Below are 17,343 nucleotides of genomic sequence, written 5' to 3'. Positions count from 1 at the left end.
CGGGGAGCCAAAATCCGATCCCTGCTACCCCAGGTGGATGGCCCAAGCCCCGCTGCCCCCGGCAGGGAGGCCAAAGCTGAAGCTCAAGGGCTTCAGCCCCAGTAGGGAGCCTGTAACCTGAGCCCCGCCACTCAGGGCTGAAGCCCTTGGGCTTTGGCTGGGTAGTGGGTTTCGGCTCTCACCCTGGGCTCCAGCAAGTCTAAGCCAGCCCTGGCGACCCGCTACTCTAGGGTATTCTCTCATACTTCACTTTTGGTGGCTCTAAGTATTTTCATTTGCTCTAGTATTCACTCTTGCCTTGCTGTCCCTTCTCACAACTCTGGTATCTCCACACTTCCTCCTGTTATCTTAACTCTTTGAGCTCTTACTGCTTTTGAGCTTTCAGCTCATTTACCATTCCAATCCTTCCTCTCTCACCTTTGATCCTATCTCACAAAATGGCATCTCATGTTTTATACTCCCTCTCAAAGGGGTTAACATAGATCAATGGAAATTTGTCTTCATCCTAAATATATGTAATATTAAGGAAAACTATTCTCCCTGTCTTTTCTCCAATATCTGTAGGAAAGTAGTGTCACAAAGATAGTGCTGGGTCAATATCCAACTCCTTTATCTACTTAATAGCTCCTGCAGTATCCGCTCACTCACAAACATCCTGCTGATAAAGTAGCTGTAACATTGGAAGGGATATAGATAAGAAGCTAGTCAGTACATTTCACTGTATCTCAGAAAACAATTTGCTTGATTCATTATTTTTTTAAAAGAACATGAGAGGAAGCAGTGTCTGGCCTGAAGCAGGACTCAGAAACAGCTAGTACACACCTGTACGCTGAACACTGACTTCTTTGAAGGTACTGTCTTGTTCTACGGAATCTCAGCTTTCATTTAAAAAAATAAATAAAAGAAAAGAAAGTTTTTAGCTCTTATGACTGAAAAGAAAACTTCTAAAAATGTGAACTAAGTGTAATCAAAGTAGATGGGAGCCTGCAGAAAGCCTGGAATTTTAGCACTGAGAGGTGTGAACTGGCCTACTAATCCCAGTGCAGGATATCTCAGTTGTCCAGTGATGATGATTTAGGTATCAACATTATCTGTTTCATTTTTCATATACGAGAGAAGAAGAGTGTGTGTGACAGATCTGCCCAACTTATTTTGAGTGATGTCTCATTTTTCTGCCACAAGTGGTGTGATATTTGGGAGATACCATCCTTACTTTCTTTTCCCCAGTCAAAAAGAAGCCAACACCAAGTAGCCCTGCAGAACCCATAGTCATATTCAAGTCCCAGGAGGAGTAGCCAAGCTAAAGGAACCCAGTGGAGTCAAACAGTACTTGTAACCATATTTTGAACATCTGCATAATCTAAAATTTGCATTGATTTGGATTGGGAGAAGTTTATTGTGTTACTGTGCCTAAATACCGTATATACTCATTCGTAAGCCGAATACTTTTGGTAAAAAAGTGACTTCTCAAAGGGCGAGGGTCAGCTTATAAACAGGTTTACACCAAAATTTGATGGTTTTAAACTCTATGGAATCATTGAATTGAATATCTAATACATTGTCATTTTGTTTACCTGGAGCTTGCCGTTCCCAGCCAATGGGAGCTGCGGGAAGTGGTGCCACTTCCCGCGGCTCCCATTGGCTGGGAACGGCAAACCGCGGCCACAGGGAGCTGAGGGGCTCCATGCTTGCAGACGCTCCAAGTAAACAAAACGTCCCGAGCCACCAGCGGCTTACCCTGACGGGCCGGGAGCCAAAGTTTTCCAACCCCTGAAATATCGCGTCGGCTTATGAAAGGGTCATGCAGTTTTTGCTATTTTTACCTATCATTTTGGGGGGTCGGTTTATAAATGAACGGGCTAATGAATGAGTATATACAGTACCTTTGAAAATCTGGTCCTGTGATGTTCTTTGGGTTTTTAAATGGGTAGATTTCATGCTCTGTCGCCTGGTTTTTATTCATAGATTGGAGGAGGAAGACGAGCTTTCCTACTTTCTCAACTTTGTATGACCTATTCCAAGAGAAGAAAATATTCTCTCAGCATCTTCTAGCTAAACTGAAACCAAAATAATTATGTGAAAAGAATTCCGGCACAACCAAAATGGAAAATATTTACATTTGGAAAATGTAAATACCAGTGTTCGCTCCATTGTAAAGCCTGAAAATAAGATATTTAATGAAGTACATGACATTGACATATTTATAAAGCTTGAGAGGACCTCAAAAGTTAGTTCCCCCCTCCTCCCCCCCCCCCCCCCCGAATCTGTACATGATTACAGCAGCCCTCTTTTTAACGCTCTAAAATTTGATTAGGGCTTATTGATGCAACATTTTATTTATTTAAACCTAATTTCCTCCTTTGACAGGGTTAGTGGCCTAGTGGATGGGGGGAAGCTGTAAATGTGTCTTGATTTTAAGTAAGGCTTCCAAGTGACATTTTCATAAGCAAATTAGAGAAATGTGGTTTATATGAAATTACTATAAGATGGGGGCACTATTGGTTGAAAGACCATACTCAGAATAGTTATCAATGGCTGGCTGTCAAACTGTAAGAATATATCTAGTGGGGTTCCCACAGGGGTCTGTCTTTGGTCCAGTACTATTCAATATTTTCACTAGTGAATTGGATAATGAAGTGGAGAATATGCTTATAAAATCTGAGACAAGGTGGGTGAGGTAATGTATTTTATTGGACCAACTTCTGTTGATGAGAGACAAGCTTTTGAGATATTATTTTTTTAAAGATATTATCCTACCCACCTTGTCTCTCTAATATCCTGGGACCAACATAGAATTGTAAGACTGGAAGGGATCTCGAGAGGTCACCTAGTCTAATCCTCTGCACTCATGGAAGGACCAAGTATTATCTAGACCATCCTCGAAAGGTGTTTGTCTAACCTGCTCTTAAAAATCTCCAATTATGGAGATTCCACAACCTCCTTGGACAATTTATTCCAGTGTTTAATCACCCTGCCAGTTGGGAAATTTTTCCTAATGTCCAACCTAAACTGCTGTTGCTGCAATTTAACCCCATTGCTTCTTGTCCTATCCTTAGAGGTTAAGAAGAACATTTTTTTTTCTCCCTCCTCCTTGTAACAACCTTTTATGTACTTGAAAACTGTTATCAGGTCCCCTCTGTCTTCTTTTCTGCTGACTAAACAAACCCAACTTTTCAGTCTTCCATCAGTCATAGGTCATGTTTTCTAGACCTTGGATAATTTTTTGCTACTCTCTAGACTATCTCCAATTTGTCCACAACTTTTCTGAAATGTGGCACCCAGAACTGGACACAATACTCCAGTTGAGGCCTAATCAGCATGGAGTAGAGCGGAAGAATTTCTCATGTCTTGCTTACAGCATTTCTGTTAATACATCCCAGAATGATGCTTGCAGGTCTATTACAACACTATATATAAAATTTGCTGGGAGGGGTTGCAAGCACTTTGGACATCGGGATTAGAATTCAAAACAACCTTCATGAATTGGAGAATTGGTCTGAAATCAACAAAATGAAATTCAGTAAAGACAAGTACAAAGTACTACACTTAGAAAGGAAAATCAAATACACAACTACGAAATGGAAGCCAACTGGTTAGGCAGTAATACTGCTGAAAAGGATCTGGGAGTTATAGGGATCACAAATTGAATATGAATTAACAATATGATGCAGTTGTGAGAAAGCTAAATTTATTTTGGTGTGCATTACCAAGAGTGTTGTATGTAAGACACAGGAGGTAATTGTCCTGCTATACTTGGAACTGCTGATGTCTCTGTTGGAGTACTGTGGCCAATTCTGCATGCCATGCTTTGGGAAAGAAGTGGACAACGTGGAAAGAGTCCAGAGGAGAGCTACAAACATGATTTGCGCTTTTTTTTTTTTTTTTTTTTGAAAACCTGACCTCTGAGGAAAGGTTAAAACAACTGGCAGTATTTAGTATTGAGAAAAGATGACTGAGGCAGGACCCGATAGGGTTAAAATATAGAATAGTAGAATTATACAATTTTAGGGCTGGAAGGGACCTTGAGAAGTTAAAAGTCCAACACATGATGCTGAGGCTGCTCCAAGTAAATCTAGACCATCCCTGACAGGTGTTTGTCCAGATGTTGTTAAATCCACCAATGATGGCGATTGCACAACCTCCTTTGGAAACCTAGTCCAGATTAACTCATAATTTATGACTGAAGTATAAAATATATGAAATATTGCCACCTTGCTCCATCACCAGCTCTTTCTTTTCTTTATACCTGATTTTAGAAATGTTCTGGATTCCAATAATACTAATGAATGGTTTAGTCTGGAAAAGCCTGAGATGATAGAGAGTCCTGAAAGTATTCTTAATATGCTATGCTACAGTTTCTCTAGTTTCTCATTTTCCTTTAAGTCTGTGATTACAAGAATATTGTAATGAGCAATTTAGAGGAATCACTTATAACACTGAGTTTTATTAGTAATTTCTGGGTGGACAAGCATGTTGGAACTGGGATCCGCTTGGGTGACGATTAGGTTTCATAATTGATGAGAAGGACTTCATGAAGGAAATAATAATAAATTATTTCTCATGAAAAAGGAAAGGAAATGGACACCTGTGGTATATCTATATAATATTTTGTATACCTGTATGATGTCCTTACACAATATTTTATCTTTAGTTTTGAAATATTTTATCTTTAGGTTTTCCCATAAGACTGTGTATGGGAAGTTGAGAAGGTCAAAACTGGCAAGGAAAAGCTGAATGACACCATATGGGGGCAATAAGTAGAGACTTCTTCAAGGAATAGAACAATTCAAGCAGGTGGGGGGGGGAAATATGAAGCATGGCAAAAAAAAATGCAATAATTGTTTCTAATTTAAACTAGCTAAGTTAATGAACAGGATGTTGGGATTCCTCTGAAACCTCTTCCACTTGGCTCCCTGAGACCTTGGTTCGACTCCACTCTTGTCACTCGGGTTGTTTTGTTTGGCATACAGCAAAGCTATGTTGAGTTGATTAGACTCAAGCATTAGGAGGTGGGTATAGGGCACACTATACATCCAGATTTCAGAGTGGTAATCGTGTTAGTCTGTATCAACAAAAACAACAAGGAGTCCTTGTGGCACCTTAGAGACTAACAGATTTATTTGGGCAAAAGCTTTTGTGGGCTAAAACCCACTTCATCAGATGCATGGAGTGAAAAATACAGTAAGCAGTATAAATATTACAGCTTACTATACTGCTTACTGTATTATAATACTGTAATTTACTTACTGTATTATAATACTGCTTATTATACTGCTTACTGTATTTTTCACTCCATGCATCGATGAAGTGGGTTTTAGCCCATGAAAGCTTTTGCCCAAATAAATTTGTTAGTCTCTAAGGTGCCACAAGGACTCCTCATTGTTTATACATCCAGAGTTACACAGCAAACCTCTTCCTTTATATAATTTACACATTATGTTGCATCACATATTTTGGGATTGGCTTTGTTACTTTGTAGGAACAAGTCCCTGCACAACATGCTCGCTCTAGCCACACACTTTTTATGTATGACTTACTCTTTACCTCATCTTTATGTTCCCAACTTATCTTATCCATTGCTATATTGTCCACTGTAAATGGTTCCCTGGCTGTTCCACGTTATCTTAACTGGGGAATAAGGGGTAGTGGAGAGCCAGCCACCCTTTCCTCTTTAAGACTTACTGTCTGAAAGAGCCAGATTTTTCACTTCTCCACTGAGCCAACTGCTTCTCACTACACAGGTGGGTTGATTTGGGACAGGGAATTCATGGTATGCCTATTTTTAAATATATTATAAAGGCAACCAGGAGATTTTCAATCCTCAGTTGCTTTAAAATATATTTATAGGGCCTGTTCCCTCTGCTTTGAAATTCATGTTCATCCATGAGGTGATAAATTACTGGTAATGTATACATCTTTCATAAAATTTGTATCTACACACTCAGAAAAACTTTTGAAGAAATATTAATTCTATGAAGCTTCTCAGCTGTAATAACCACTATCCTCTCTCTGTTCATTTTCTCTTGTATTTTATTGTGTTCTGCCTGCTCACACCTTTAATATGTAAGCTCCTCCAGGCAAAAGCTACTAAATGTCTGGTACACATGATTTTTTTGCACAGCTTAATGTATGTTGATGTCACTGTATAAACAATATTAATAATGTCTTTACATTCCATGCATCACAAATAAATGGAACTCCCCTTTCTCTGAGTGTGTTTTTTTTTTTTTTTTTTTTTTTTTTTTTTTTTTTAAGCAGGGAAATTAGGTAGAGACTGTCTCAGACTACTTCTTATCAGGATTTTATGCTTTCTAACTCGAACCTTTTCTCTAAAAAGCACCATACACGACGTGAAAAAGACTGTGCCTATGGTAGTGATCCACTAACCAAAACATTTCATACACTGAGTATCCAGTTTTTCCACTGCCTTTGCTCCCTGTGTAATCACTTGCACTTCTGCAAAATGCGAGTAAAGCACTACCCAATCAGAATGGTACTGTTTTGTACTCAGTTACAAGTACAAGTAAATGACTACCCAACATGTCAAGGCAGTAGATATCAAGCATGATTTCTCTTCCTTTCCCCCCCATATAACCCAGTTAAGTTATACGTGGGGAGTGAATGGTGAGGGACTACATGTTCCATATATTGAGTAGGGGTGGGTGCTGCTGTTAATTTTTACCAATCTACATTTTTCTCAAACACCTTTTGAGGGTAAACCCATGTTAGACAATCTTAAGATTATTCTATGTCTGCTGCTTTCTGAACCTGTACCTGTATGTATATTGCTTGGAAAAGATATGGGTGTAGCACAGGATCTGAAAACCTCCACCTGTCCCTCCTTATGATTGCATGACCAGCTAGCATTTAAGCCCCTAGTACAAAAGTTCAGAGAGTTAATTCACCAAAATAATAGATTTTGTTAAACCTGGTCACTGTGTTAATAAAAGGTCATTTAAAAATATTTGTATAATTACTTTACAGCAGGAACTCTGTTGCTGCAGCCTGCTATTTCACCTTTCTATGCTTTCCTCTGATATGTGGCTTCATTTACTTAATGGGGTTTCCCCTTCCTTTTCTTTGGTTTCAGATGCGAGTGTCTCTCTGGTTTATGTGGTTTCCCCATGTGTGAGGCAGGCTCCATTCCCCAAATAGTCTCACGTGGAGACGGAACACCCGGCAAGTGCTGTGATGTCTTTGAATGTGTCAACGGTATGTGAAGTTTCTATTGTACATGAGAGGATGATTTTGTGTGTCTGTGGGAGGTGTGGGTATTTGAACATGTTGTCCAGGGATTTGGAAAATAATTGCTTTAAGGATAGCTCAAGATAAAAACTCATCTGGAAACTTTGAAGATGCTGGAATGGGGCAAAATGACAATAGAAAGACATTGGTTTCTTATCCTTTCAAACTCACTTCACTCTTTCCCCATCTTTGTTGGGATCTTTTAAATATAGGTTTAGCGCACAATTTGAATTGACATTCAAGCTCTTCTTTGCCAGTGTTTTTTTTTTTTTTTTTAAATAGGTTTTTTTTGCTACTCACAATCCTAGTTTTTGCATGGTGATTCTAAAGATAAATATGCTCTCTGAGCAATTTGAAGAAACTTTTTAAGAAACATACATTTCCAAAGCAGCTGAGAACAACTCTCATTCTCATTCTTTACAATTGCTAATGCTTTGAGAAGACATTGTTTGAATAACTTAAACATTTTATTCTTGAGCTACTGTACTTCACAATTGTTATACATTATAAGTGGGAATGGACACTTTTCAATTGATGGTGGTGCTGTGGAAGAGGAGTGTTCTAGTGGGTCACAAGATGGGATGTATCTCCAGTGAATGCTAAAATGGGATTGACACAATGGTGTCTCTAAAAGTACATTGTCCCATATTCATCTGGCATATGCTTGGGACAGCCCTTATTTCTGAATTCTTGTGCCCTGTATGCATACAAAAAAAATATTTTGAGTAGTTGCATATTGCGATATTTCAAACAGCTTAAATGTTGTTTAAATAATTAAAATGTAGTACTTGACACATAATTAGCATCTTTACTATGATAATAGTAGGGGAGGAGAATATATGAAAAGCAAAAGATGGGCTTATCTGTGTCAATGAAAAAATTACCATTGAAAGTAACTGATGATATGTTGGGGATAAAACTGTACAGTCTGAAGTGTTAAATGGAACCTATCTGATTTATTTGCTGCTTCATACATACCTGTTGCATAGTCATCTGGCTTCCAGTTCCATAATCCTTAAAACAACTGTATCATTTTTGAAAATCTGCGTACTTAATTTAACTATAAGACAGTGTTTGATTCATCATTCATTGTAACACCTAGATGACTAAGAAATATTGAGCCAGTTTCAGACATGTGTTCATTGGTGTAATTTATAGATTCTCTTACATAAACTCCTAAGGCTTTATAACATTTTGTGACTACCTTGGACCTATTTATATCTAATTTTCAATGTGTTAGAGTTTGAGTTGGTGCAACATATGTTCCATGGAGCTGGAAAGTAGGTATAAGAAGGTGTAAGTTAATAGCAGCTGTTCCTACTTTATTCTGACATGTATGTCCATTGTATCTGACTTCCCGAGAGAGGCAGGATTTTCCTCGGATGCTACTTTAAAATGTTTGTGCTGATCTCATGCAGTTGACAGTGGTCTTAGGGTTGTACTATTACTTCCTTATCTGTATCATTGCCTTACTGTTTATCCTAAGATATTCCAAAGATTTGGCCCTTCTTTTTTCTACTTATTCCTCAGATTTACCCATTGCAGTCTCACCTTGGTAGGTTATCGAACTTTGGCTTTCACATACTATATTATTGAAGGTTTAATTTACTTGAATCATCTTCTCAATAGCATTGAGATTGGAGATGCACCTTTACTAATTTATTTTGATAATTTAGCATCTGTTTATTGGGATTCAGTCCGTTATGTGGTTTATTAGAATTTGTAAGCCTACTTTACACATTCTTCTAATATCTCTTGGCTAGTATGATTGCAAAAAAATTGTAGAAAATCCCAGTTTACTGAAAAATTGTAAAGTTCTTAGTACGGTGGGCCTTTGTCCAAGTCAACCTCATCACAAAACATCTGCTCAGAGAAGGTGGCTTTAAGGAAGTAGAAGTCAACCTCAATGAGCTGGAGAATTACTTTGCTAAGGTCACAAAATTACTCTGTAGCAGCATATCTCATACATGGCCCACAGTCATCAAGGGAGGGGAACAGAAAATGAGTCACCCAGGGCAGGAGCAGATGGGACAGGAGCCACCAAGGAAAGAAAGAGATGAGGGGTCTGATGGGAAGTAGCTGCTGAAGGAGTGGAGAGGAAAGAGGAGTTTTCCAGTGGAAGAGAAAACACAGAAGTCGTGAAAATGGTCTTGTCAAACAAAGCTGGTGTAGTTGACAGGATTACAAGCTTGTTTTAGAAGGGTAACTGCTTAGATTTAATATACTTTGGTAAGGCATTTCACCTAGCACTTCATGACAGTCTGATTAAAAAATTAGCATTCTACAAGATCAATAAAACATGCATTAAAGGATCAAGAACTGGCTAGCTAATTGATAGCGCTCAACAAGTAGTTGTCAGTACGGAATCCTCACTGAAATGGGGTGTTTTTAGTGGGGTTCTGCAGGGATCCGTTCTAGGCCTGTCACTATGGAACATTTTTATTAATCATCTGGAAGTAAATATAAAATCACTGCTGATAAAATGTATGGATGACACAAAGATTGGTGGAGTTGTAAATAATGAGGACAGGGCACTCTCACAGAATGATCTTGATCGCTTTGTAAGCTGTGCCCATTCAAATAAAATGCTTTTTAATATAGCCACATGCAAGATCATACATCTTGGGACAAAGAATGCATGCCGTGCTTACAGGATGGAGGATTGTATCCTGAAAAACAGTGGCTTCATAATAACTCAACACGAGGTCCCAGTGTTATACTGTGGCAAAAAAAAAAAATAACTAAAACAAAACCAACCAAACAACAACAAAAATGTGATTGTTGGATGTACAAATAGGGGAGTAAGAGTAGAGAGTTGATTTTTACCTCTCTGTAAGGCATTTGTGAAACTGAGACTTGAAGACTGCATACAATTCTGGTTCCACATGTTAAAAATGATTTTGAAAAATTAGGTAGGGTGTGGAAAAGATCCACAAAAATGTTTCAGGGGCTGGAGAAAATACATTACAGTGAGATAATTAAAAAGCTCAGTCTTTTTAGCTTGTTACAAAGAAGATTGAGAGGTGACTTAATTATAGTGTAGCATTACCCTCACAGGGAGAAAATAGCAGGTAGCAGAGGACTCTCTAATGTCGCAGAGAAAGGTATAACAAGAACTCATGGGAAGCTGAAGCCAGACAAATTTCAATTAGAAATAAAGCACAAATATGTAAAAGCGAGGGTGATTAACCATTGGAACAAACTACCGAGGGAGCTGGTAGATTTTCCATTCTCCAATGGATTAGATTAGATTAATTTGCCCCTGGTGAATCCATGTTGACTGTTCCTGATCACCTTCCTCTCCTCCAAGTGCTTCAAAATGGATTCCTTGAGGACCTGCTCCATGATTTGGTTGGGGACTGAAGTGAAGCTGACTGGTCTGTAGTTCCCCGGGTTCTCTTTTTTTCCATTTTTTTAAAGATGGGCACTATATTTGCCTTTTTCCAATCGACCGGAACCTCCCCCAATCACCACAATTTTTCAAAGATAATGGCCAATGGCTCTGCAATCACATCAGCCAACTCCCTCAGCACCCTTGGATGCATTAAATCTGGACCCATGGACTTGTGCACGTCCTGCTTTTCTAAATAGTCCTTAACCTGCTCTTTCACCACTGAGGGCTGCTCACCTATTCCCCATGCTGTGTTGCCAGTGCAGCAGTCTGGGAAGACTGAGGCAAAAAAATCATTGAGTACTTCAGCTTTTTCCACATCATCTGTCACTATGTTGCCTCTCCCATTCAGTAAGGGTCTCACTTTCCCTGACCACCTTCTTGTTGCTAACATACCTGTAGAAACCCTTCTTGTTACCCTTCACATCCCTTGCTAGCTGCAACTCCAATTTTGTCGTGGTCTTCCTGATTACACCCCTGCATGCTCTAGCAATATTTTTATACTTCTCCCTAGTCATCTGTCCAAATTTCCACTTCTTGTAAGCTTCCTTTTTGAGTTTAAGGTCACCAAAGATTTCACTATTAAGCCAAGCTGGTTGCCTGCCATATTTGCTATTCTTTCTGCACTTCGGGATGGTTGTTCCTGCACCCTCAATAAGTCATCTTTAAAATACAGCCAGCTCTCCTGGACTCCTTGCCCCCTCATATAAGCCTCCCAGGGGATCCTGCCCATCAGTTCCCTAAGAGAATCTAAGTCTGCTTTTCTGAAGTCCAAGGTCCATATTTTGCTACTCTCCTTTCTTCCTTTTTTTCAGGCACATCTGACAAATTTTTCGATTTGTTCTTCACCAACATCTATTTTCAGTGGAAATACTTGTACATGTGATGCTATATGCAGTCCAGTAGATAGGTTGATAAGCACCGCTGGATGTGATTCAGGGCCAAATGAGTTTATCGTATTATTGATCACATGGTTCGTAAGAGCTGTAACATCTTCATCTCTCTTCGATGCAGAGGCAAGGACTTGATTGTGGACTTTGTCTTCATTACTTTTTTATAGGCTGCATTTTTCAGTCGTAGCTTTTGCATTTTCCTAATGTGAAGGTGTGTATTGTCATCTCTAACACTAATACTGACCTGTGCATAAATGTCACTGAATTAAAAAACAAGTTTATAGAATGTTTTAAAGGCTAATACTGCATGCATAGGTATTTACAACTTAAAATCTTCTACCAGGCAGATTAGATGCTACGTTGCATGTACAAAAGCTTACAAATGGAGAAGCATTAGATTAGGAATTCATGTATACTTGTATCTACTCACTGTGCAGTACTAAGTATAGACACGCAATCTGCTGTTACTAGTGGACAACCTTCAGTTTGAGACTGATCTAGTCAGCAAATTTCAATTGAAAATATAGAAAACTATTATCACTTATGAGTAAGACTGTTTTAGTCACAGGTATTTGCCTGTGACCTGTCCGTGACTTTTACTACAAATACCAGTGAATAAAACTTGGGTGAGGGCTACCAGGGGACCCTGTGGACACTGGGGGAGGATGGTCGGGCTGCTTTGGGTGGGGTTGCCCGGGGACCCCGTGGGTGCCCTGGCTGCTTGAAGAGGGGGCGGCCCAGGACCCCTGCTGGTGCTAAGGGGACATGGGCGGTGGGGCGCAGCCTGGGAACCCTGCTGGTGCTGGGTGGGGGATAGCGGGGCTGGTAGGCTCCCTACCTGGCTCCGCGCCTCTCCCCCGCCCAGCAGCAGCAGAGTTTGGGTGTGGTAGGGGGCAGGAGGTTGCACAGGACAGGGTGAGGCGGGCTCTGCGCGGTGCTTACCTGGGGATCTCCCTGTTAGTATCAACATACCCCTGATGACTGGATTTCTTCCTACATCCCTCAGTCAGCTGCTACGTGGACATATGGCCAGGCAGCTCTGCGGGCTGCCTCCTCCTGCAGGCACCACCCCCGCAGCTCCCATTGACCAGGAACCGCGGCCAATGGGAGCTGCAAAGCCAGGGTTCTGGGCAGAGGCAGCCCGCAGAGCTGCCTGGCCACGCTTCTGCCTAGCAGCTGACCGAGGGGGATGTCATCGCTTCCAGGGAGACCCCCAGGTAAACGTCGCCTAGAGCCTGCCTCACCCCGTCCAGTGTCCCGACCCCCTGCTCCCTCCCACACCCAAACTCCTCTGGGATGCAGGGATGTGGTGGTCCAAGACTGCCCCAGCAGCGGCAGGTGTGCCTGGCGCAGGGGCTGCCTGAGCTGCCCCTGTGTTGGGTGCGCTGGCTGCTGCAGAAGTCAGAGGTCATGGAAAGTCATGGAATCCATGACTTCTGTGACCTCCGTGACAAACTCGCAGCCTTACTTATGAGATACTTTGACGATTAAGAATGTAACGTGACAACATTTCATTTTAGTATATTGCAAAATGTTGATAGTCACATTTTTTGCCTTATGCTAAACAGCCTCATCATTTCTGGAAAAAAAAACAACCTTCCTTGTGCAAAACAATAAAAATCTTAATACGGTGTTGTTTGGTAGCTATAACCAACAAGCACTACATTAAGTTGTAGAAATGTAAACAGTAATAACTGTGGTGTTTCTAGAAACTACAAAATTGACATTTTCTCATTTTGGTACCATTGTTTCACCTTGTCTACAGGCTTACATCTCCACGTCATACTTCATCTAAATGTACATAAAATAAGCCTTCAAATGATAAATAATGTGGGTGTGTGTAGGGTGGGTACATTAAACTCCAAAAAAAATATGGCTTTGTTTGGAGAATTGCCGCATGCCTAAATAGTGTCTGTCTTTGCTCTATGAATATTTTTTGTGAATTTAATTTAGGTCTGATTTGGAGGGCCTATTGTCACAAAGGTGTGTTGTGCCTTTCTCTTGTCAACTTAATCTGATTCTGCTTTAGTTATGCGTCTTTCATTATGGGGGATAAGCTGCTAGTCACAGTTCTTTGCAAATATTTATAGCAGGCTAGATTTTGTTTTGTCACCTCACAAGAACTAGACTGATAAAGCAGTTGTTTTTTGCTTAATATACATAGGGGAGTATGGCCTTATTTTTCTCTATAATGTTCACGCTGTTATTTCTTTATGTACTATAATAGATAATTGAAAAGTACTTTCTTATGACAGCAATAACTCTTGATTCCTGTTGAGGATCAGGCCGAGTATTTAACTCTAATGCTGTAACTGGATCATGTTGTTTTCATGTTCCCTGTTTGGTCTTCATGTAGTAGACCTCTTCTTTGTTGTTTTCAGGTTCAAATTACAGCAAATACTTAAGTTAGCAAGTGGTTAGAGCCACATGACAGCAGGATTCTTAAGAAAAAAGAACATTTGTCTTGCAGATAACATGGTGCTTTTCCAACGATGGTGTGTTTGTAATGTTGTCGTCATCGTCATCATCATGGTTATATGTAGAGGTCAGTATATGTTCTGTGTAAAATTGGTATACTAATTGGGAGCATATTATAGGACGCTTTCTAAAATGCTGTATTGTCATGATTAAGATAATTCAGCATATTTGTTATACAAAGAATAATCTCAGTGGAATATGGCTCTTCTCCCTCCTCAAAGCCTTTTACTTAAGTGATCAGAACTCATTCTTTGACGGTGGTAAGAGTCAAGCTCAAGTTGATATGTCAGTAGAAAGTTCCCCTGCCCTGGATCATTCATCAAGAATGCTGTGGCTTGGCCTTTCCAAGGTATAACTGAGCTCTGTCAACCTGAGTGACTTCCACCAATTTCAGCTTCCTCAAAGATTCTGAAGATTGAGTATCAAATGCTGGAGATATATTGGTTCCATTCTGTTCAAGGCTTTGTAAATGAGGACCTTGAATATGCCCTAGAATTACAGACAAAGATTTCAGAGTACAAAGCAATAGAGTGATATGATCTTGTCTTTCTTGCTTAGCAAGTAGGCTGCTGTGTGCTCTACCAACCTTAATTTCTTGGTGGTCTTTTGGATAAGCCATAGATAATGTACATTACAGTAGCCTGGAAGTGACAGAAGCATGGATTGCAGTGACTTTGTCTGTGGTAAGAGGAACTGGAACAGATTCTTAGCTACTCTAGATCTAGGAAGGCATTTTTTGCCTCCTGGAAGTTTAATGATTAGTCTAGCAGTTTGTTTATTTAACACTGAAAGTGTTTGGTGCTGTAACAGATCCAAATCAAAGACAGTCTGCCTTGAAGAGTTTATAATCTATGAAGTAGACATAGTAAAAACCAGGGCCGCCCAGAGGATTCAGGGGGCCTGAGGCAAAGCAATTTCGGGGGCCCTTTCCATAAAAAAAAGTTACAATACTATAGTAACATGTATTTGGAAAGTAAAAAATAACCAGTGAAATACATTCAAAAATGAATTGTTAATTTGAAAATACATGAAATGCATTATTTAAAAACATTAAATGCTTTAATGGTATGTATACATTTGCAATTTCATAATGGGCTGTCGCTGGGTGATGGTGATGGTTGGTGCCAATGAGCTGTCACTGCCTGGGGGTGGCACTACTGTTGCCAAGGGCTGGGTTGGGAGCTGGGCTCTGGGTCGGGGGGGTGCCTGGCTCAGAGGGGCTGGGCTCGGAGCTGGGGGTCGGGGGGTACCCGGCTCAGAGGGGCTTACCATGCCGCTTACCCCTCTCCCAGAGCCTCAGCGAGCCACGTCCAGAAGTTCCTGCCGCTTGGCCTGCCAGAGCTCGCAGCTCCGCCCCCTTACCACGTGGCTCTGAGCAAGAGGACCTCAGGCCCCACCCGAGCCACACCGCTGCAGCGCTGTCCAGGGCCGCTCCTAGACGCGGCATATTGAGGCGATGGGGGAAGGCGGAGGCGGGGGGAGCCTCCGACCTTCTCGTGGAGGCCCCTGCGGGGCCTGGGGCAGATTGCCCCACTTCCCCCCTCTTCCTCCCCCTTCCCCCCCCCCCCCAGCGGCCCTGGTAAAAACAGGACACACTGGGAATTCTAGATAAAAATAACTTTAAATTAAAAAAAAAAAAAAAAAATCCAATAATCCCTTTCCTAGTTCCCAGTGTATTATAGTGGAGCACTAGATCCACTGTAGTAAAGGTTGAACATTGTTTTTTTATTTAAAGTTGGACTCTTAAGTGCTCTATAATCTGTATGTTTACTCAGATTGTCTTGAAATGGTTGTACCTCATGAGGGTTCTGGGTAGTTTTCATGGTACAAATTTGGGGTCATTTGAATAATTGAATAATTTTTCTAGTCCACATCTGGAGCTTAGACTATGACTCTGATCCACCCCAAACTGATCTCAGTTGTTAAGGATTTATCTGAGGAAGTGGATTGCACCTACTGTCCCTTTATGGGGTTTAGATTAGAGAAGTTATTACAGGGTAAATTAGGAATTTACTGTCAGTAGCTGCAGCTAGAGAGAATAAAATGTTCATGTGCAGAAGGATTAGGGCCCTCTGGAAGCAAGAGGGATTCCAGGCAGCCTGTTCTCTCAGTGACTGACTGTCTCAAGGGGACACTGCTGTGGCAGTTGAACCTTGGGTTTGTGTGATTAGACAGTTGACAACCCTAATATCCTTGCCCCACCCCTTCTTCGAGGCCTTGCCCCGCTCACTCCATCCCCCTTCCCTCCATCGCTCGCTCTCCCCCACCCTCATTCACTTTCACTAGGCTAGGGCAGGGGGTTGGGGAGCAGGAGAGGGTGTGGGTTCTGGGAGGGAGTTTGGGTGCAGGAGGGGGCTTAAAGCTGGGGCAGGGGGTTGGGGTGTAGGAGGGGATGAGGGATGTGGGCTACGGCCAGGCGGCGCTTACCTCGGGCGGCTCCCGGGTGGCAGTGCAGTGGCGCTAAGGCAGGCTCCCTGCCTGCCCTGGCGTCGTGCCTGGAAGTGGCCGGCACATCCCTGCAGCCAATGGGAGCTGTGGAGTCGGCACTCAGTGCACGGGCAGCATGCAGAGACCCTTGCCCCCCCAGGGGCCACAGGGATGTGTTATCTGCTTCCAGGAGCGGCATGGGGCCAGGGCAGGCAGGGAGCCAGCTTTAGCCCTGCTGCGCTGCTGGACTTTTAGAGGCCTAAAATCTCCCGGTTTGGCTTCAGTAGCGTCCGGGAGATAGAGCCCGATTCCAGGAGACTCCCAGCAAAACCAGGAGGATTGGCAACCCTAGTTGAACATGAGCTGTGTCTGTCACTCTGAGTTTGAGCCCCGTCTTTGGCAGAAATCTGATAATGATTGGTGAGCATGTGCTCAGTTCCTAGTGTGTTTTCATAGTATCTGTCAGGGTAGAGTCCTAGATTTGTGTTATTGACATGCTGGGGCATCTCTCAAAGAGGGCAGAGCGAAGGTTGAGATGTAGGGGTGTGTTATGTACCTCAACTTTGTATTTCCTGGTTTTATGTAAGATATGTAAGTTTAGCCACTCTCCACATTCTGGAATGGCATAAGCTACCACTGGACAACTGTAATTCTGTGTTCGTGACATTTTTAGGCATGTAATATGGAAACATCTTGGTTAGGGTTACCATACGTCCGGTTTTTCCTGGACATATCCGGCTTTTCGGCAATCAAACCCCTGTCCAGGGGGAATTGCCAAAAAGCCGAACATGTCCGGGAAAATGCCGGCCGGGCACTTCCCCTCCCGTGGCTGCTCTTCTCCTCCCCTGACTCTTCAGCTCTGTTTAAGAGCCGAGCTGCCCGAGCGCTACCGGCTTCGGGCAGCCCCCA

General features: G+C 41.8%; 1 protein-coding gene across 4 annotated transcripts in view; it reads left to right on the top strand.

Annotated features, from left to right (window-relative positions):
* Positions 1-17,343, top strand: part of CRIM1 (cysteine rich transmembrane BMP regulator 1) — a 316,866-nt gene that overhangs the window by 145,767 nt on the left and 153,756 nt on the right. For 3 of the 4 annotated variants that reach the window (XM_034764950.1, XM_034764948.1, XM_034764949.1), the window contains one exon: positions 7,091-7,212. The exons of the other annotated variant lie outside the window; for it this stretch is intronic. In XM_034764950.1, the coding sequence (XP_034620841.1) occupies positions 7,091-7,212 (122 nt within the window). The remainder of the gene's footprint in view (positions 1-7,090; positions 7,213-17,343) is intronic. 4 annotated transcript variants of the gene reach the window in all.

The sequence above is a fragment of the Trachemys scripta genome, chromosome 3, assembly GCF_013100865.1.
Source record: "Trachemys scripta elegans isolate TJP31775 chromosome 3, CAS_Tse_1.0, whole genome shotgun sequence".
NCBI classification, from domain to species: domain Eukaryota; kingdom Metazoa; phylum Chordata; order Testudines; family Emydidae; genus Trachemys; species Trachemys scripta.
The sequence above is the reverse complement of the archived record's forward strand: the minus strand, read 5'-3'. Positions and strand labels throughout refer to the sequence as shown.